At 39.4% G+C, this 23,448-nt stretch overlaps 1 protein-coding gene across 1 annotated transcript; it reads right to left on the reverse strand.

The window, feature by feature from the left end:
- Positions 1-1,212: 1,212 nt before the first annotated feature.
- On the reverse strand, positions 1,213-23,114 carry TSEN15 (tRNA splicing endonuclease subunit 15). Its single transcript, XM_053469769.1, has 4 exons — positions 23,001-23,114; positions 21,280-21,361; positions 14,011-14,146; positions 1,213-2,279 (listed from the first exon to the last, which is right to left on the reverse strand). The coding sequence occupies exons 1-4, from the start codon at positions 23,085-23,087 to the stop codon at positions 2,069-2,071; spliced, it is 516 nt and encodes a 171-aa protein (XP_053325744.1). The 5' UTR covers positions 23,088-23,114; the 3' UTR covers positions 1,213-2,068.
- Positions 23,115-23,448: the final 334 nt, after the last annotated feature.

Here is a 23,448-nt window from a genome sequence, read left to right on the forward strand (position 1 = left end):
GATTAAGAATTTTGCACTATAATGTATCCTACTTAAAACTTTTTATGCAGTCATTTTTTATACGTCAGATATTTGACATTTGATATATGATCGTCTATTACATTGTAAATTTATCTAACAGCACTCTGTGCGGTTCTATTTAGAAGAAACATTAATTGCACTCTTTAGTATGTCCAGAATATAAACATTAGCACAACTGTTATTTTAAAGGTTAAAATATATAACGTGAAATTTTTTAGATTCTATGGCAACCAGAGGCCTACTCTGACCAAGGTCGACTAGATCTCAGGACCAAAATAGAGACAGATCGCCCTATTGGGTCTGGTCTGATCTACCCAATACTTCCCATTTACACCAAAGGACTGCACCTGGCTGGAACAGCATCCATAACAAGCTGGTGCCAGAAACCACACATCCTTCATAGTCACAGCCCTGGGATATGGCATCATATCCTGGCACTCACTACGAAGGCTAGTAGCCCCTGAGGGTGTGGCTGGGGACACTTCCTTGGCACAGTCCTACATTTCTGATGGAAACAACGCCTGCTTTTTCCCCAACTATTAGGTGTGAACAAAATTTGACAACTCAAAAATTATTCCTGAGAAGGATTTGGGACAAGAGTATCAGCGGCGCTGGGAATATTTGTTGTGATGCGGGGGAGACGAATGATTACTGCTCTAGTTACTCCAAAATTATCACAATGCCTTAAGTCTACATCAAAGCTTTAAATCAGTTTTCGAAGACTTTGTGAAGTAGCGGCCTTGGAGCACAGGTTCTGCCAGGGCCCCAACGGCATTAAAGAGAGCCCTGAAGTTATGTGGTAAAACATTCAGTCAGTAGCAGCTGTTCTTCGTCCATGTCAGAACTGGCCTGGAATGTTAGCATTTACATAATGTGAAGGTGCAATCATTTTTAGTGGGTATAGAAATCCATTCCAAGTGTAATACTTGATGCGTAATATGCGTATATAATCAACAGCATAGATTCCCAGCAGAAATGATTAATATATTTACTTTTAGAGATATGGTTCATTAATGTTTATGAAATAAACTATTCTACTTATGGTCTCCCACTTGTCAAAAACTTCAAGATTCTAGTAGATAAAAGATAGAGAGAAAACTTTCTCTAGGAATACAAATGGTAATATTTTGAAACAGTTAAAGTGGGGAGACACAAGGAATGAGAAAACAGTTAAAAATTGAAACAGTTAGCTCTGGAAAAGCAAAGAAGCATTTTTAATAGAGAGTCAGAAGAAGAAGAAGCCTATGTTAAAGGTTTCAAGCACGAGGAATGCCCATGTTTCCAGGGGAATAATTTTTTTTTTTTTTAATATATCTTTTTGATAATTTGTACAATGCTGCTTTTTGACTTTAGGTGTCCCCTCCTATTTTGGATTAATATAACATTTACATTTATCTCTCTATTACAGTTGGTTTTCCAAATGGATATTGCTTGGCTTCTGAGACATGCCACTCATGTGATATGGCCCAATGTTCATGAAGCCCCTTGCCTTTTCACCTATTTTTTTTAAAAATGAGTAAATATGTCGCAAAATGAATATGGCATCCAAAATAAAGCAAACACAAACTCCAGCTCGTCCATATCATTTTCAGGTCTATATGAAAAATAAAAATACTAGGTAGCCATTTTGTACAAAAGAAGGCAATAACTTATTTCAAGGCTTCTATAGTTAATATACTTTGCTATGAATTTATTTTATTGTTTCATTATGCCATAAAAAAAGCTTATTGAAACACAAAGTTATCTAGTATACGGTTGGTTGCTCATACAACAAAGCGCTTGTAGGCAATGAAAGGTTTACCATAGGTACTCTTATGGTACAATCCCTGGAAACAGAACCAGAACCATAAGTTTGGGACATCTATACAATGAAGGCTTGTCCTCTAAAGTTGCACCATTGAAAGGAAGGTATTGATTTTATAATTGCACCACTGTCTAGGATTTGTTGATGTGTTGGGTCATCCCTTCTAGTAAAGATTAGATCATCAACCAGAAAGTGTGTCTTTGTCTAATATGATGCACCATACCTCCACAAGGAAAGTTTTGGCTACCTCAAAAGTCTCATTTTCTTCTTCTTCCACCTCTTATTGGCCACGTCATCCTCAAAATCTGGTGGCTCTGGTATTACAAATCCATCAGTCAATTTATAATATACAACTGTTGAATCAGATTCAACAATAGCTAAAAGTATATTTGGTGCAGACGATGTGTTTTGATTCTCTGCTGACGTGCAGTCCAGTTTCATAAACTGTTGAATTCTAGTGGAAAGATAAAAAAAAAGGATTTTTTTTAATTCTTAATGATTTGGCAGCATTACAACATACTAAACACCAAAAGAAAAGAAAATGTAAATACAGGGAAAAGCAGGAAATCCATTAGATAGAAGGGTATTTCGCCATTGTTAACATATTATCATAACAATTAATAATATTCTTAAGATGTCTGGTCATATTCTAAGGGCACAAGCAGCACTTATTAAGAATTTGCTGCATTTAATAGCAGACACAAATGTTTAAAGAGAGTATTTTACTCAGAAAATGTGAAAACAAATGGAGAGAAGAGTAGAGTAGTTTTACAAATGTTAAATTATTTTGTTACCCTGGGAACATGAAATGCAGTGTATATAAAAGTATCATGCTTAAAATAAAAGTACAGCTTATTCAGTAAATAAACTAAATTAGCTTTTTATTACTTTTTTTTTTGCAAATGGAACAACAAGGTCTGTATATGGTAAGAACATATCAACTATATATGAGACTTTTCCTCAAATGCAACAAAATAAATGATGAAACCATCAACACAAAAAAACCCCAAAAGATCTCTTCTAACCCTAGGAAGACCTATTAAGCTGATATTCATTTTCTTTCCCTTAAAGCTTACCTTTTAGCTTTGCGGAAAATTGTGGTTTTATCTCTCTCATGTTGAAGCTCACTGATGATGGACCTTTATAATGTACAGTCAACTCTCCCTTTAGTGAATAAACCCCTTTTAAGGACAGGGGCACCCTAAGCTGGAAACTGAGGTACCCAGCAGCGCTTTATGTGGCCCTGGTGTTACCGTGGCAGCGGTGTTGGAGAATGTGTATATATACAGGTGTTAGAGTGTACGTGTGAGCATATAGTATTAGCGTTTGTGTGTTACTTTATGGTCTTAGCATGCGTGTTATCACATGATCTTCAAGGAAATACCGTACCCACGCGTCACCAAAGTCTCACTCCTGTTTAAGGATTGCCAATGGTATTGAATGTCTATGGCTCAGAATTGCCTGTGTTTTTGTAAAACAGCAACACAACGAATAACTTCAAAGAAATATTACATAGTTCACTTAGAGGACAGTTACCGTAGTAAAATTGGACTTTTTAAATGCATAAGCAAGCTCTAATGGAGAGATTCTATTCAACTTAAACATTAAATGTACAAAAGGAAGTTTATGATTATTTGTATTCTTTCGTGTGGCATTACAGTATTACATACGGTACTTTACAAGATGTTAAAATATAATGAACACCCTAAGATTTAGCTGCTGGCAAACATGTACAGCTGCCTTCAAAGCATCATTCGCATGCTCCATATGAAATAATAGACACAAACAAGGAGAAACATTATACATAAAAGGGACAGTTAACTAAAAGCACCACTCAAGGAGAAGGCATATTAAAGTACTCAGCTACTTTCTTCCTATACATCTGATGACTTTTACCACAAATTGCTTGACGCAGACAACTAGTGGCAGGAAAGCGCTCCCATTTAAATCAACGCTGTGCCTTTCTGCACATGCAAACACGATTCTAAACAGACCACCAAAGCTTTGACCAAACTAGCGCTGGAGCTGTCTGGCGGTTAGCATATTACGGTCATAGAAATGGGTTCGGCCAGAGAAATGTATTGTATGGAAAATAGCTAGAGGGACAAAAGGGCAAATGTATATGGGGGATTCTGCAGAACCCCGCACACACTTAAAAGGCCAGGGGACACCATGAAACTTTAAAAGGACCATGCAGCTATCAATGCATCAAGCTGCATATGATGGCTGGAGAGTCCCTTTAATATACTGTTGAAGGTCCGTTTCCTGCGCAGCACTATTTGCCCTCCAGGCAAGTACCCAATGACCTTAAGCAGCCACTGGAGTTTTATGTACAAATTCTGTCTTGGAAATTCAGTACATTTACATAAGACAAGGAAGTATCGCTCATCTCCCTTGGGGCACACATGTTCATGTTTTGCTGCTAAAATTGGCATTAGTTGCACCAAATCCTTAGAGCAGATGTTAGTGCGACAGAGGAATTATTGCAAGCTTAGTTACAAAGATCATGGTCAGGCTTCCAACTGCAAAAAAAAACATGGCTGTTGGTGTGTATACATAAAGATGAAAAAGAACCAATGTTCAATACCAAACCTAGAAACAGGGACTTTAGAGTATTTTGCCTAAACCAGTGTTCCTGAAATATAGGGTCAGGACCCTGTACAGGATCTCAAGATGTCAAAGTGTCACTGTCACTATCTGCACACTGCACGATAGCATTTAACATCATGATTGCCGTTACCAATAATTTCTGAAGTAGAAGTAAGTATATAGAACATATGTAATAATGCAAGAACCCACGTTAATCCATCTTGAAGTTTGGGTTACATTAAATCCTTCATGACATCCCCAAAAATCATGATTTTATCTGAGCGCTACTCACCTGTGTGAGCATTTACTTTTTATTCATAGTAAATGATGGGTGAATTATATAATGAAGTATCTAAAGAAAGTCCTTTCTCTCCAGAAAACAAATATCATGCATTTGGGTGCATTAAATAATGAGGGCATTCATTATTAAACAAAACAAACAAAAAAAAACTAAACCAGGGAAAAAATAGCCATTTTTCTGGGATGAAATGTGTCCAAAAGCATAGACACATCTCCAGCAGCTAGTTAAACAATGAACTTGGCTACCGATTATGGTTACATTTAAATTATGGTTTACTATATAAAAAAGCGTTGCTATTTAAACCCAGCAGTGTAGAAATCACATAATGTAAACAGCCTACTTCACCAAATTGTATGTTTATTTTTTCCATGCAAAGTAAAGTCTATTTTGTATGTATCAGTAATAAAATAATTATCAACGGCAAAGTAATGATAGTGGAGATTTAGAGGCATGAAGCCCCTTCTCCAAACATTGTGTTTGTAACCCTCATATTGAACTCTAGATGGCGCTGTTCTTAACCTCTTGGATGCTGCACCATCTCATATCTGCACTACACATTGTTGTACCATTCTCACTCACTCCTTTCAGACAAGCTTCAGGTCTTTAACGGCATTAAGGGAAAGAGATGTCCTCAAAGGGTTTTCTATTATAATGTAACAAAACAGAGCCAACAAAAGACAGTGTGCATGTTACACTTACAAAGTTACACATGTTATGCTTAAAAGAAACTACCTTTGCTCGATTATAAGACCACCCCCCAAAATCTGAATATTAATTTAGGAAAAAAAGAAAAAGCCTGAATATAAGACGACCCTATAGGAAAAAAGTTTTACCAGTAAATGTTAATTCATGTAAACTATTTTTTTTTTAATAAAAGCTATGATTGAGAAAAAATATTTTGTTTTTATTTCCTTTTATTTTCCAACCTGCCCCCCCAGTTATGCACATCTGCCCCCAGGCTTGCCACTCTGCCCCAGAAATGCCTTATACCCCCTATAGGCCACTGTGCCCCATGATATGCCTTTTAACCCTCTATGCCCATGATATGAGCCCCTATGTGCCACTCTGCCTCCAGAAATGTCTTATACCCCTATATGACACTCTGGCATTTGGGGGTTAAAAGGCATATATATGGGGCATATATGGGGCAGAGTGGCATATAGGGAGGTATAAGGCACTTCACGAGGCAGAGTGGCGTATACAGGGTTAAAAAGGCATTTCTGGAGGCAGAGTGACATTAAGGGGGTTAAAAGGCATTTCACAGAGCACTCTGCCTCCAGAAATGCCTTATGCCCCCCATTTAACACCCCCCCCAAAAAAAAAAAACTTACCGGTGCTTCTGACTCCCGGTGTGTTGTCCAGGCAGCAGGTAGACGTCTACGCGATTTGCGTAGACAACTTCCGCTGCAGCCAGAAGGAGGCGCGGTTAGTAGCGGGGATCGTCTGCGTCCATCGCGCATACACCCTCCGACTGTCAGAGAGAATCTGATTTCTGACAGCCGGGGAAGGTCAGCGCGATGGACGCAGACAACCCCCGCTGCTAACTGCACCTCCTTCCGGCTGCAACGGAATCGCGTAGACGTCTACACGCCAGGGACTCAGGAGCACTGGTAAGTGGGGGGGGAGGGGGAGGATGATCCAGGTCCTCTGCAATGCTGCGGGGGATCTGGATCTTAGTCTCATAGTCGGACCTATTTGAGGTCTGATTATAAAGACGAGGGGTATTTTTCAGAGCATTTGCTCTGGAAAAAACCTTGTCTTATAATTGAGCAAATGCGTTATTTAATTTACATCAATATTAAAATTGCCACAACCACTGACATCCAACATTGATGTGTTTCTACAACTTTCATTATACTGGTATGACTGAGTAGAGTAGCATCAAGGCCAAACATTTATCAACCCCTTAATGACAAAGCCCGTACAAGTAAGGGCTCAAAATGCATTGTTTTCAATGGGTTTAGGGGCCGCCCATTGTCCTTAAGGGGTTAAAAAAAAAAAAAAAAAAGACCCTGCAATCTCAAATCTTTGAATTGGTCGAATAAAAGTGAATCACAGTCCTCTAGTTTGGAGTATCAATATGGAGTATACATGTATCTCTATATTAAGATAACACTATACATAGTAAAGTATTACTGTGGTTATTTATATTATTACGTCATATTATTTATATACTTTTTTGGATTAAATGCCTGGATTACACTCCAAGTCAACCCGCTGACTATATTACTTTCCGAAATGATTGCTTTTAGAAGTCATGCACGTCTTATCTTTATTCCGATATATTCTCATATTTAATATTATATATAATATCATATTTAAGATTTTGGAAAATTCATATTCAATTTCTGCTCTTCCGTTTGGACAAACTAAAAAAAAGGTTTACAGTTCAATGTACACTATGATGAATATACCTTGCTTGTATATCATTGGAGCAGCATGGGAAGTTTTATTAAATAAAGCTTGTACTCTACAACTGCAACAGTGGCAGTCCCTATTAAAGCTTACAATAGAGTTAAATAAAGACAAATGAAGGCTCTCTTATGTATTATAAAGATCAGCTCCTTATGGATTTGCCTCTTTCTTTATACCACAGGGAACATAAACTAGGGGACAATCACCTTCAATCAGCTCCAGCATTGACTCCACGAGAGTTTAGAAGGGAGGAGGGGACTATAAGTAGCCAATCAGCCGCCAGGAGGGCATCAATCTGCTCCAAAATGTCAACCTAAAATAGGAGGCATTATGTTTCTCCTAAAGGTGACTTATTTATCTAACAGGTTATTAAAGTACATTAATGGTGGGCCTGCATGGGAGACTCAAGTGTCTCTTAAGTTTAATGATCCAAGAATGATTATGTCCATTAAAATGATTGATGATGAGTCCAAAATTCTTGAGAACCTTTCAGTTTTTCATCCCTGCTAAATATTCAACGTTAAACTGTAAGTGGGATTATTGGAACGTGGAAGAGTTTAGGATCAGCAGCAACTCAGCCATGAAGCAGAAGACCACAAAGTCACAGAGCGAGCGCTGAGGTGCATGGTGTGTAAAAACCACTAACATTCTGAAAATTTCACAGATGAAGAGTTCCAAACTTCCAGTAGTATTAATATCAGCACAAAAAACTGTGCGGCAGGAGCTTCATGGAAAGGGTTACCGTGGCCAAGTAGCTGCATACAAGCCTCACATCACCAAATGTAAAGCATATCGCCACTGGAATCTGGAGGAGGGGAAACAAGTTACGTGGAGTGACGAATCCCACTTCTCCGTATGGCAGACTTGCCCTCAGATTGTCCTACAGAGAAACGTGATACCAGGAGAACGTGGCCTGTCTGACTGCATTGTGCCTAATGTAAAGTTTGGTGGAGAAGGGGTGATGGTATGGGGCTGTTTTTCAAGGGTTTTCCAATGAAGAAAAATATTAATGCTTTAGAACACCAAGACATTTTGGACAATGCTATGCTTCCAACTTTGGGGGAACAGTTTGGGGGAAGACCCTTTTCTATTCCAGCATGCCTGTGCCCCAGTGCACACAGCAAGGTCCAGAAAGATATGGTTGGATGAGTTTGGTGTGGAAGAACTTGACTGGCTGCACAAAGCCCTGACCTCAGCCCCATCGAACATCTTTGGGATGAACCGGAACAGAGATTGTGAGCCCGGGCTTTTCGTCCAACATTAGTGTCTGACCTCACAAATGCTCTTCTGGATAATTAGGCAAAAAATTCCATAGAAACACTCCAATCTTGTGGAAAGCCTTCCCAGAAGACTGGAAGCTGTTACAGGAAAACCAACTACATATTAATTTATGTATTTAGAATGCAATGTCATTAAATTCCTGTTGGTGTAATGGTTAGGTGTCCCAATACTTTTGTCCATGTAATGATAATCATATTTTGGCTATTTTGGCTATTTCTATATACAATGGTATGCGTCTGACCACTTTTTCTTCGTGTTGCCTCGATTGAGCTTGTCATAACTTATGTAGTATGTAAGCTAGGCGTAAATTGTTTGCAATACACAAATAAAAAAAAAATATACGTTTTTTTTAAAATGTATATAGTTTTATGTTTACCACAAGCTAAATCAAAATGCATTTTTACTTGATATTGTAAGCATTAGGATTTATTAACATTGTATTTTATGTGTAGAATTCCAACATTTTAATAAAACAAAATTCCCCAGTAATGGACTCCAGTGTTTCAATAACCCAAGCTTCTATATCCAAATAACTTCAGCACACTGTAAACCCACGATCCAGTCACATGGAGATGATAGACCCTCTTTGTGCTCTTAAAATAAAAAAAACACCTAACAATGTACATAAATAAAAGCCATTCATAGAAGCAGTGCATCACTGTAGCCTTCAAGGTGAAAACACCCGAGCCTCCAGTACAGCCCTGTTCATCTTGAAGCGATTGAATATGTAAAGGGTAGACAGCGGACACAGTAGCCTATACACTGCAATGCATTTGCACAAGTGACTGCAAGAAATGAAAGGAAGTTGGTCCCTGGTGAGAAAACAGAACAATCAAGTGCTTGTGCTGCAAGCAAGCTTACTTTTGGCTTCATCTTAAGGCCTTTTTATTTTAACTAAAAGATTTTGTGTTTGGCCCGCAATATATGCACTTGGAGTTGAAACCAAACCTCTTACTGCAACTAATTCCACTTAAAAGGTGAAACATGCTGTGCTTATTGCAAGATACCACGAACACATGGCATCAGCCAGTACAAGCTTTGCGTCTCTACCTTTCTTTTATTATTTCATTAAATGAAAAAAAGAAAAAAAAATAACAAATGCTCAAGGTTCAAAAAGAAAATCATTTTTACTTCCTTGTCATATCATAAGACCTGATGAAGGAACAGCTAACACAATAATATTTATTTTATATACTGAATTTTGGAGCATTCCTGTGCTTTTTTCTATACAGTCTCACTTTACTGTTTCTCAGACTGCATTCAACTTCAACATAATAAGGAAGAGCTGTTGATATTGCCTAGATATATCTGGATTTTAGTAAGGCATTCAACACTGTCCCTGAAGAATTATAAATAAATCGCAGTCTTTGGGTTTGGATGCCAGAATAGCTGAATGGAGTGATGAGGGGTTGGTACCTCTGTGATCAATATTGGGACCTTTAGTTTAATATTTTTTTAAAAGGGTAGAGATTCTGGGTGGAACAACTTAAATGGCAAATGACTTAAGTAAATTAGAAGAATGGTCAAGATTGTGGCAGCTGTAGTTTAATATTGCTAAATGTAAAATTCCCAAGGCAGAATATAGCAGTGGTGGCACTGTTCTGTCAGTGACAAGAGAAGAGAGAGACTTAGGAGTAATTCTTTCTGATGACTTAAAGGTAAGCAGACAATGCAATAAAGCATCTCTGGTCAGGCCTCACCTACACTATTATGTACAGTCCTGGAGACCCATTAGGAAAAATGGGCAGACTAGATGGGCCGAACGGTTCTCAGGGATACACCAATATAATCGGTGGGCGAAATATATTATATATAAAAAAAAAACGGCCGAAAATAATTGTTCACAGGGGCCAGGCTGCTTACCTGTGAGGGCAGGAGAATCAGGAACCCAGCAGACTCATGTGAATGCACGTCATATGACTCTGCTCCCTTCCTTCTTCCCATGGGGGCGGGACAAGAGAGGGACTGTGTTGCACAGCAACACAGAGCAGGGCCCCTGCAGAAGTCTACAAGCGAGAGATCTGCAGTTCCGGTAAGGGGGTGGGGGAGGGTATATATGAATGTTTGTGAATGAGTGTGTGTGTGTTTCATAGCATGGATGTGTAAGTGTGGGGGGGTAGCATGGCATAGGGAGCCTGTAATCACACTCCTATCATGCACAGGTTCTAGCATGTACTGGCTGCCTGGGCATCATAGGAGTGTGATTGCTAACTGCAATCACACTCCTATCATGCCAAGTCAGCAAGTACAGGTGTGGGGGGGTTATTTTCGGTTTTGGCCAAGTAAATCCTGAATTTTCTGTTTCGGTCCAGAATTTCCATTTCGGCGCATCCCTAGTTCTCATCGTACGTCAAATTCTACGGACCATACAAAATTTTAATCACCAGTTTCAATAGCGTTTCAATATAGCTTGTAATTTACTTAAACCTTTGGTGGACTTTGTAAAACATGACAATGAGTTCACAGTACTTCAATGGCCTACCCAGTCACCAGAACTCAATCCAATAGAGCACCTTTGGGATGCGGTGGAACGGGAGATTTGCATCATGGATGTGCAGCCGACAAGTCTGCAGCAACGGCATGATTCCATCATGTCCATATGGACCAAAATCTCTGAGGAATTTTTCCAGCACCTTATAGAAAGTATGCCCCGAAGACTGAAGGCATTTCTGAAGATCCAACTCGGTACTAGTAAGGCGTACCTAATAAAGTGTCCAGTGAGAGTTTGTGTGTGTGAGAGAGATATTTATATATATATTTATATATATATATATATATATATATATATATATATATATATATATATATATATATATATATATATATATATATATGTGTGTGTGTTAATAAAGTAAGGTTGCTGTCAACCTTGCCAGGGATTCCATAAAACTAAAGCATGCCTGCAAGCCTATGCTTGGTGATTTTTAAGTTGATTGTTAACAGTGTTGAAACCACCCCAAGGCATTCCAAAAATCCTTCACAATGTTGTCTGACTGCAGCAGGAATTAGGAGGAGGAAACACGTGAGACTTCCACTGGGGATGGTAAGAGACGATCACCACGCTATACTAGCAACTTCTTAGAAAAGCCCCATGACTTCCAATAAGTACACAGTGGTCATCCTAAGCTCATTTTTCATTTGATGTAGCTGGCACTGCAGGGGTTAAAAATGTCATTAGTGGTATTATAAGTCTTAACAAGTGCACCTGACATGCTTATTTGCCAGAAACTAGTTAAAATCATGTGAATAAAGCATTAAAAAAATTATCAAGATTTCATTTCTAAAAAAAAAAAGTCCAGTCATCTTACTAAGTGGAAAGCTTACATCTTATTTTGTTTCGACATTTTAATTGTTCTACAAATATATAAATCTACTAATTCGTATATTCAAAATATGTTGACAGGGTTGACACACAATATATATACACACACACTATATATATATACACACACACACAATTATATATATATATATATATATATATATTATACACACACACACACACACACACACTTTATGCACAAAAGTATTGGGACACTTGATCATTACACCAACAGGGACTGCTGACTTCTATTTTTAAATTGCAGACTAACTGGATAAATCTTTCAGTCTCCATTTCAATAGAACTCTGATACTAATCATCATTTTTTAAATCACCGATGATAGGACTACTTCACAATCAAGGCCATCAACATACACCATTTCCACATCTGGTGTGCTTCTCCTACATGTCACCGTTTACAGTTAGATTTAATGGGTCAGCTCTCAATTTTAAATTACATTTTAGCTGATTGCAACAAAGTTTTTTAAAAGTTACCTACCTAACCCTAAATGCAAGAATCGATATGTTATATTAGAGTATAAGAACTAGTATGTCCAGATCTTCCAAATCTCCTGCGTGCCCAACACAAGTTTTTACGGATGTATGAAGAATACCTCTGAATTATGTATAAATAATATGCGCATATAATGAACAGCACAGATTGCCAGCAGAAATATAATACCGTATTTGCTCGATTATAAGACGAGGTTTTTTTCAGAGCAAATGCTCTGAAAAATACCCCTCGTCTTCTAATCGGGGTCGTCTTCTAATCAGACCTCAAATAGAGGTCTGATTAGGAGACTAAGATCCAGATCCCCCGCACCGCTGCAGGGGACCTGGATCCTCCTGTCTCACCCCCCCCCATCATACACACTTACCGGTGCTTCCTGCTGCATTGCCGGGGCAGCGGGTTGACGTCTACGCGATCCGCGCAGACAACGTCCGCTGCAGCCGGAAGGAGGTGTGGCTAGCAGCGGGGGTTGTCTGCGTCCGTCGCATAGACCTTCCCCGACTGTCAGAGACCAGAGTTCCCCACACCGGTGCGGGGAACTCTGATCTCTGACAGCCGGGGAAAGTATACGCGACGGACGCATACAAACCCCCGCTGCCAACTCCAGCTCCTTGCGGCTGCAGCGGAAGGCGACGTCAACCCTTTTATAATAATATGGGGGATGGGGTCAGTGTTGCGGCTGGATGTGTCTGTCTGCTAGTCCCTGTCCTTCCTGTGCCTCAATGCCCTTCCTTACTCTGGGGAATCAATTATTCTTTTGTAATATGGAGGGGGCCTGTGTTGGAGCTGGATGTGACTGTCTGCCAGTGCTTGCCTGGTGCCTCGATGCTTACTTACTATGGTGGATCAACTCTTGTTTGCTTGTTTCTAATATCAGGGAATATACAGTCGGTCTGCCAGTGCCTGTGCCCACCTCAGCAGCTTAATTTCCTTTCTTCCACTGAAGGATAAATATTTTTCTACTTTTGGGGGAAATTCAGTGTCCTGTACGGTGGGGCTGGATACGTGCCATTGTCTACCGACTCTCAGTGCCTGCTTCTACTTCTGCTGCTGCCCCCATATCACCTTCATTACTCTGAGAGATAAATTAATCAAACGTGTCCAATTTTTGGTGAAATTGAGTCCCAATGCATGTTGCTGGATGGGTGTATACTTTGGTGAAGTGCTGCTGTAGCTGGTGGCTGCTGTAGGTGAAAGGTTAGTCCTGAATTTTGCCTGAGCCAAACCGACAGGAAAGAAAATGTGTTGCCCGAAAACGAATGTGGCATAAACAAAACAAACATTTTCGATTTTACTTGCCGCGCACAAGTCTAGTTTATACAAAGAAACATGCATTTTAGCTTACTCTTTCATTCACAGTCTGTATTGCCAACGTTATCCTCTTATCAATATGAGCTGTTTATCATACATTGGCTATTTAAGATGTAAAAACTACCAAAAAAAGAGAGAAGAGAGAGAATATTTATATTTTCTAGGGAGGGATGGAAAGTTTAAGATGGCTTAAATCATGTCCCCTACATTGAATTAAGAAATGTTTAAGAGGTTAGAAACTTCAAGGTGAAAATTCAAAATGTATTTATACTTCACTCAATTCAATCCTAAATACAAATTGGTTCAAACTATTTTAAATTTTACTTTCCAAAAAAACACTTTTTGTAAAGCAGAGCCACAACAAACAAAAAACGTGTTATGTCTCAATGAGATCAATTTTTGCTTGTGTTACAGGACAATAAAACCACGGAATGATGAAACCCAGCTTTACTTACCTTTCATGACTGTATGGGATGGAGACAGGGGTTGGAATTATTACTTGTGGTGTGAGATCCTCTTTCTCTTGACCACGAAGATAGATAAGATGTAGCTCTGTTGATCCAAATATCTGCACGTCATGCCAGTTTCGGGCTAGGAGAATACAGATTGGTAGAATGTGTTTTGGTGACTTTTATATACGCGTAATTATCTTTGCCATTTATGGCCAAAAAACAGAACAGAGAACATGAAACGCCAAGAAAGTAGTTATGAAAATTCCTATAGTAGGCTTCAAGTGCTTATCCCTGCAGAAAAAAGCACAGCCTAGAAATCTCTCCAGATTTTCCTGGAATGTATTCTTTAAAAAGGGGCAACCTTTCCAGCTTACATTTCATAAACAAAATCAGATTTTTAACTATAGTAAAGTAAAGTAAAAGGTAAAGTAAACATTGTTGACTATACATATACCTACAAATGTAACTCGTAACACATAATGGAATAAAACATGTCAAGAAAACTGAATTTTCTGGCATGCAAAATAACAACATCCAGGGAAACCGAAGGTAAAATGTTTGGCATTGAAATACATATTTAAAGTGTCCTAAACATCTTAATTAATTTTGATTTGTTTGTATTATGTTACTCCTTTGTGAACGGCCCTCCCAATTCTCCCTCTCACTGAAGCACTGTAACAGCTTATGGCATGTTAAAGGGACAGTATATTGTCCCTGACACCTCTACAGAAGAATGTATGTTAAGGTACTCTGTGTGTAATATGCATTCTTGCAGCAGAGTTTGCCCTCCTCCAACTGTTCTTTCTAGTTATTGGCTGTTTGAAGCAGCCAATCAGTAGCAGGAAAGTGTTTCCATTTAATCAATAGTAGCACATTACACATGTGCGCACAGGGGTCTGAATGGGCTACTGCCCACAGCATTCTGAGAGACAGCGCTGGAGCAGACTGGAGTCGAATACATCACGTGTGGGGAGTCTTCGACTGAACACATCAACTGTATAGCATTTATCGGGTGGGAGGGGGCAGTAAAGGGGCAAAAGCAGGTGGAGAGTGTCATGCCATGGCATGAGTAACTGGGGCTTGGCACTGAATGGGTTAACGGATTTGAGTCCAGTGACATTTGTTCACACCTTTCCTTTTGGAGCCAGAACCCAAAATAAAACTTGATTACCCCATGCTGGGTATTGTCACCTGGGACAGGAAGGGATTCCTGTGGAAGAGTGAAAGGCCAGACATCCTGGCAACATCTCCCTGGGGTGTGGAGACAGGGTATCAATAGACACAGGGTAAAATGATGAAATGCATAATGTCCAAAATATGATGGGTACATAACTTTTGCATCCTTATGCCTGTGATGTGCTGGTTTCAGGGAGACCAAACACGCCATGCAGGCATGACCATAACAAGTGTTATGTGAATGTGTCCTTGTGCTAACTGATACAGGTGTGGAGTTTGGTATGAAAATGATCACTAGGACCAGAGAATTATGATGATCCTGGTGTCATAATTATGCCAAGCTCGGCCGGCGTCATATTACATATTTTCTGATCCCAGACCAAAGTTGAGAAGATATAACCCCGCCTTCAGAAGGTCATAGTTCTGAACCCCCTACTCCCATCCCCTTGCTCAGGTAACAGGAAAAGGGCGGTCTTGGGGGGGGGATAAAAAGGTGGGCAATTGGTAATGGAAAGAGCCTGTTTTTACCATCACAGAAACAACATCAAGGTTCCAAGGAAGTGTGGTATGATACTCTGTTTTATCCCTTTTATTTTCTACTGTTTTGTACTTGTACTATTTTAGTCTATGTCTCTTTTTATATGCATTTTTGTGTAACAGCACTGTGACCCATTTTATGCTCAGATTAAACATTTTTAATCAGTTCTGTCTTTGTTCTCTAATCGAACTCAGCCTAGAGATAGCCTTTTGTATACATATAGATATGTCACGTTACTAAGCGGTTAACTATATAGATATCAGTTTGGGGATTGTGTAGTTATCGCAGTCTGATTGTTTTTGGGTAACCTAAGACGCCCGGTTTTAAAGTTCTTGGTGGTGGCAGCGTGTTTTACACTGGGAGTTTTGGGGTGACTGGTTGGGGTTGGTGGTGGTTGCTTGGTGCCCTGCGGGGAAAGTGACCAAACGCACCGGAAGTCTGGTTGGCGTTTGACCCTTGTTACGCCCGTACTCCCACGTCGCGGCTCGGCCGATAGCCCTGTCTGTGACAGAGAGGCTCTGTTAAATGGATCTAACAGCTATTGTACGCTGTGTTGAGATCATTTTTATTTTATTTTATTATTTCTCTAAAGGATTAATCCACGTATACAACATATAAGCAGTAACCTATTGTTACTATGGCAACAATAGGTTACTGCTTTTGTTTCACATGGCAATGTCATGGCAAAATTATGAAAGGATACAATTTTACAATCTTAACCCCTTAACGTCCAATGACGGACCAGGCACATCACGCAAAAATGGTCACTTAATGACCAATGACGTGCCTGGCACGTCATGGCATTAAATAAGATTAGAAAGTGATCTCATAATAAAACATAAAAACCATTGTGTATTTCTAAACTCAGGACAAATAGTAGAATCTATTTAGCAGGTTTTTCATTATCTTTTTTGTATAAGTTAAAGAGTTTTCAAATAAAAGTTAGAAAAAGTGTTTTTATTTAAATTTTTCATCATATTTTATTTTTTATTTTTTTTTTATAGAAAATTTGAAATGATCAAATGAAATATATCTGAAGAAAGCACTTCTGGTCCTGAAAAAAAACCCAATATATAACTTGTGTGGGTACACTAAATGGATGAGGAAGACAAAACACAAGCACCGCAAAAGTGTTAAAACTGCCTTGGTCACAAAGGGTACAAAAAATAAAACCTGGTCATTAAGGGGTTAAAGGCTTACTTCTGGGAAGGGTTGGTGTTTCAACTGTATTAGGAATGCTGTTTCTAGGGCTGCATCTAGAGTTACATTCAGCAGAGTAGGTGGGCAGCATCTTTAAATCCAAACTGTCGTTTTTTTGTAACTGGATATATTTAAAAATAACGTTTTTGAAAATAAACAAATATATAATTGGCCGTTTGTGCGCAGCAGCAACATCCAGCACGAAGTCCGCAATGTGTGTAACATATGTTCATCCAATTCTATCCAGTTCTGGCAACAATTCCTCAACGATCTTTATAATTCACATGTATTTCTTTATGATCAGCACATCTGCGTACTCCTTTTATATACATCTGTAGCGGGTTTGCCTCTACTACATGACTGTTATTGAATTCCTGTATTTATAACATTGCATGTCCCACCAAATTAACCATGTGTCATTTATTATCATCTCTTAATTTATATATTTGTAATATACTTATTAACACAGTAAAAAGAGCGAGTAGATGGCCGTTTGGAATAAACCCAGCACAATGACAAGCGTATACATATACAAACGGGTATAGACAGACACTCTTCAATTGCCAGAACAAACTTTCTGCTCTCCATGCATGTTTGGGGCACAGTTGCCCCAGGAATTGTAGAGACAGGTGTAAGTTTCTGTTTTTATTTGTTCCGTGCTCTTTTTACACTTTTTTAGTATGTAGGTTTTTGTTATTTTTAACTATTCATTATTATTATTACAGGTCTCCCTTCTACTGACCACACATCTACTCTGCTGTAAGTAAACACACAGAAGGTACCTACATATGGCTGGCCTAGTATGGGCCAACAAAACCAAGAGATAGGAAAGCAAACCTATAGCAGCTACAAAAATAATCAAGCACAAAGATGAGGTGCTTAGATATGCCTGTCTTAGGTATGCCCTTTACGCGCTTAAAAATAAATGGAATGTAAAAAAAAAAATTGAAGCACACTCATAGTTAGACAAAATAATTCAAATATTTGTTGATGTTACATTTAGCAGCGCCCGTAATTATTTATGTTTGTTGGCATTTACCCTAAGGCCCAGCAGAGCTCATGGGCGGAATGTACACTGGGTAAATGCTGCCTCCCTTCTCAAAGCCAGCTGCTGAGGGTGGGTGAGCAGATAAAATATCATAAGATTGCAAGACCAGAACCCTTTCCTTCTCTACCAGTAGGGCTTAATGTGCAATAATGTAGTTGTCTAGTTTGTATATTATAAAGGTTATTGTTAATTGTCACTCTCCCCGTTGTCATAGCGCTACAGAAGCTCTTTTGCATCAGAAATAAAATGTGGTGCCACTTTAGCATGTCCTCTACCGTGCTAAACGAATCTCATTCATGAAAGTATACACCATAAAACGCATGCGTCATTGCAACAGCGTATTGATTTGTTTCACAAATGTCAACACCACCAAAATTGGGACGTAGTTATTAAATAATTTACCATTTTCACTTCATTCACAAATGAAATGAGTAAGTCTTGAGTTGGACTATTTCTTAAAAATTTCCAGCACAAGTGATCGATATGCGATTGGAAGAGTTGTCAGCTTGCACCTCTCATTTTCCTTAAAAATCGCTCGACAGACTGAGTGTAAGCTCCGGTCCTTGGGAGGAGGTCGTTTTCCTAGTGATGGACAGTGAATTGACAGAAACTCTTGCATTTAAATTGCCGTATGCCAGTCATTCAACTGAGTGTATTACGAGCACATTGCACACTCCCTTTCAACAATGGTAACCAAGATTGTTGTCTCACGGCGTTCTATGTAAAAGTGGCGACAGTCCGATCCCTGTTTTAGCGCAAACACTTCCGATGAAGGGGGGTAATCACATCTTAAAAGCCTCTCACAATGGTAAAACCCGGCTTTATCTATTTGGATGGGAAGTTCTTTGTTTCCAAAATTGGACCCCTTGCTTCAACAGAGACTATAAACATACAATCGTCCCTGCACATGTTAAACCAGTCTGTCACGGTTGCAGAAGACTTTACTGTCAGGTTATTGACCACGTTTGTTGGCAACTCCAGGATGGAAAAATAAACAAGTTCTAAAATATTACATAAACTGAGGCTGCCATTTTTTTTATTTTTTCCATTTAAATGGAAAAACCCATTACCACTTCCCACTGAGCGTGTAGTTTATTATCATTTTCCTGGACAGCGTAAAAACGGGCAACAATTCTCGTTTTTTGTTTTGTCTCCTTTTTTTCCTGCATGGTAGCTCCACAAGCAAAGCACGGCTTTGTATCCACTGGCTGTTCCTACAGATTAAGGTGTCAGAGAAATGTAACTGCAGTCTCTTTGTTTAATATGATATTGCAATAAAAATCTTTGGTCGACATTGTTTCGGGGTTTAGTCGCCACACAATAACTAATAAATGCTTCCAACTGTAACATCATTTCAAAAAGCAATAATAACTGCCAACATCAAAGTGGCACCAAAATAGAGGACTGCACTGGGCAAAATAGAGGACTGCATTGGGATGCGGGTCCCACCAAAAAACGTGCGGACGCGGGCGGTCTTGCTGGTGCTGCAGGCGGGAGCGGGCGGTCAGACACTGTACCTGCGGGTCCCGGTAATCCTGCGCAATCCCGCAAGGCTGCCTTCGCGATGCTCCCTCACAGCGTCTCTTCTCTTGCTCCGCCCAGGAACCCAGCGGAGTCACGTGATGTGACCTCACTTCCCGTGACTCTGCTGGGTTCCTGGGCGGAAGAAGAGAAGAGATGCTGTGAAGCAACACGCAGCCAGCCTTGGGGGACTGCGCAGGAAATCTGCAATTCAGGTAAGGAGGTGGGCAGGATTGACCACATAGGTGGCGGGAGCGGGCGGGATTGACCACAAAGGTGGCGGGAGCGGGTGGGATTGACCACATAGGTGGCGGAACACACACATTGCGGGAGCGGGCGGGATTGGACAAAAAATCAGCGGGGTTAAAAAAGCTTTCCCGCGAAGGGCTCTACACCAAAACAGCGTCAGGTGGTAGAGTGAGAAAACCTTTAGAGAAGACACTGAGGCAGCATCTGAAATGTAATGTAATATATATAATATATATAATAATGTATTATCTTTAAAAAGGTACTTGAAGGGCAGTTTTACAGTGAAAGTGACTTCCAGATCTGCATTTTCAGACATATTACTGGTGACATGTGCAAACCCAGAAAGGCATGCAGAGATCAAGAATGTTAACGCATGATTAGGAAATAAATACACGGAGGGGCGTCTAGCATTATTATACTGGTAACACTATGGGAAGAATAGGCTAACATTTGTGATCAAAATACCCTCTGGCCCAACTAAAGTTATATTTCATTCTGTGAGGTTTTGTTGTCATATAAAACTCTGAAAGTCAAATATTTTTGCTAACACTAGGCAACTATCTAACTTTGCACATCAGTTGATATTAGCACCTGGTTACTTTGTCTCACCAATGGATGCTACAATTATTCAGATAAAGAAAATACCGGTAGGGCAAGATATTACGTGATTAACCCCTTAAGGACAATGGGCAGTCCCTAAACCCATTGAAAACAATGCATTTTGAGCCCATACATGTACGGGCTTTGTCATTAAGGGGTTAATTATTGCTGGCTTAGAAAAATAAGTGTAACGTGTATGATTAGTCCAATTTTAAAGCTGCTGTTCCACCTAGAGGGGCTTTTAAGACATCCCTTGCTGCGATGCCAGAGATTGGGAGCCGGAGCAGGCCAGACAAAGGATTAATATGGCCTTGTTTACATTTTTTCAAAAAGAATATACGCAAAATGTTATGTTTTTTTTCAAAAAAGAATATGTTTATTTATAATGTATTCCATAGTAGTACACAATAATATAAGGGAAATACTTCAGAAAAAAGTCTATGTGGAACAGCACCCCGAAAAGTTTGAAAACAGGTGACAACATAATTCAAATTCCTCCAAATCTCTTTCTTTGGGAAAACCAAATGATGTAATCTATTTAATGTTAAATCATATAAAGTTATGTATTGCTTTCTACCTGGCTACATTTACCTAGGAGATGTATTATAAATTGTTCAGTAAGTATGGTGCCACACGTTGCTAAACCACAGAGTGCTTTAATGTAAATCCACAATGGGGACCATCTGATTCCAATAAAGCAATCAGCAGGTGATGTATGAAAATATAGAAAAGTTAGCTCCATATCGGCAGATCCATTAGCTTTAATCATATCAATAAGAAAATTACACACACCTTATTTCCCAACTATACCAAATTGCTTGCTTTGCTACAAAGAAGAGTTTGACATGTGGCTGATATAGATTGAAATACAGCAGAACACACATATACCTACATTCAAATTCAATAGTCAAAATGTGAATTTAGTTATGTTTAAAGTTACCTTCTAGGAGATCCATGTATACCAGAAAGGCTGCATATACTTGTACACTATCCGCTACATCCAATGACATCATTTCCCTAAACTGGGTGAAAAAAATGCATCAACATTAATTTAAATGAGAGATTCGGTGAAATACCAGACACAGATGTGAAAATAATAACTGGTAATCCTGCAGACAGGAACACTTTTTCGTCCCCTTGGGAACTCTAGATCCAGCAGGAACTGGCTGGGGTGAGTACACGGCACATGCGCACTACTATCAAAGAGATGTTTTCAGCTAAATGCATCTCCTGACAGGGCCGAGTATCTGCGCATGGGCACTGGTAAGCAAAGAACGTGGTTGGCCAAATACATCCCCAACAAGCCAAGGAGCGAAGAATGGGGACTCTGATGAAACCCTTCATGCAACAGCACTGGGAAAAAAAACATTAATGAAAATGTGACACATAGCTGTCAAAGTGTAAATAATGGCTGCAGTATGCCTTTAAATAGAGATATATCATAACAACACAAACTATATATAATAACTTTATATGCATATCATCAACACTTAACCAAAATGTTTAGGCAGGAGCCGAGGCAGCTTTTGGATATGAAGAATAGATATTTTTGATGGAGCTAAAGTTGATGTGGAAACGTCACTTCTTGGAATACCACATTTCATATTAACCCTTTCTAAAACATATAGTCACCCTCGAGTGGTGTGATCAATGGCTTATGTTCAGCAAATAAGTTTAAAAGTAAGGGTGTGTGGGACATATCCTTAACTCTCTACAGAAGGTCAGTCTAGCACAACCACCATGAATTGCCAGGGCTCTGTGGCTAATATAGCCCATGGCTCATTCTTACACACAAAGGGAGCTGCAGAAAACCGCCTAATATGATGAGCATCGCAGTGACCGATGGAATTACTAAGTGTTCCATAAGCCTCTTAATTACATTTTTACACCCCAACAAAAAGTCAATGAAACCCCCAAACGATCTTGATTTAACGGTTGCTCAGTATGATTTTGGGGTTTTATCAGCATACTGCACAGGGCAACACAATGGGTTAGTAAATCAGACTCTTGACAGGTAGTAACTTTAGATTTGCCTCCAGATGCACCTGATGAGAGATGAGCCTAGCAGGATCATGTCAGACAGGCTATGTGTCAGCATCTGCAAAAGACAGGGAGACCGGGGCACTCCAAAAACACTGTGCAGTAGTAATGGAAAGCAGTAGGACCTCATTAACTATAAAAATACAGATATATGACTTCTTCTAACGCCTGTGCACATATACATATGATTTATGAGCATCACTTTAAGGTTGCTAAAGACCAAATCAGGATGATTACATCGCTGTAGCTGTCAGGTTTTCTTTTTCCTTTAAATGCATATGGTGCAAAGCCTGTGTCCTGTCTCCATAGCAACCAGAGGAACGGGTCTTCTGATTGAAGCATTGATCGCTCTGGCGACCGCCTCCCGAATGGGTTAAACAGGAGAACATGCTGATCTGATGCTGTTTGAATGGCGTCGTCTTGTCATGATATCTGCGCATCAGCAATAATATAATATTCACCCCAAAGCGAAAAACACTGAATTAACTATTTAATTAGTCTGTTTTCTGAAATAAGGAACTTTTCAGCATATGGCGGATAACGACTTGTGACCGACTCCAGCGAGTGACATCACTAAATCTCACTCCGGGGTAATAAAAACAAAACCCCTCAGCCTCTCACCCTCGGGTGTTCCAGTATCCATGGCTCTTCCTCGTCCGGGGCACTGGTGCTCAAACTAGAAGAGGTACCTCCATGTGCTGCGTCCATGACAACCGATGAACGAACGGTGCAACATTCAAACGTCCCCCCGGAAACATTACGTAAAGCATATGGTTCCCGGTATCAGTGGGTTATGATAATTAACTCGGTTATATTAGTAAAATGGCTTGACTGGAAATACTAGTCACCAATACTAGTTTTGTATATTGGTTTATGTGTTGTTCAATTACATTCTAGTTATGAATTTCTAGCATACATTAAAGCTGTTTTAAAATCTATTCAGCAGATTGAAGAATCATTAACCTAGTGTATAGGCGGTCGGGTGCATGAATTGAATATAACTATATGGATGTATTTGTCCAGGACTAACTAAAGGTTGTTTCTTATAATATACATTAAATAAATCAGC

Source organism: Spea bombifrons, chromosome 6, assembly GCF_027358695.1.
Source record: "Spea bombifrons isolate aSpeBom1 chromosome 6, aSpeBom1.2.pri, whole genome shotgun sequence".
Taxonomy (NCBI): Eukaryota; Metazoa; Chordata; class Amphibia; order Anura; family Pelobatidae; genus Spea; species Spea bombifrons.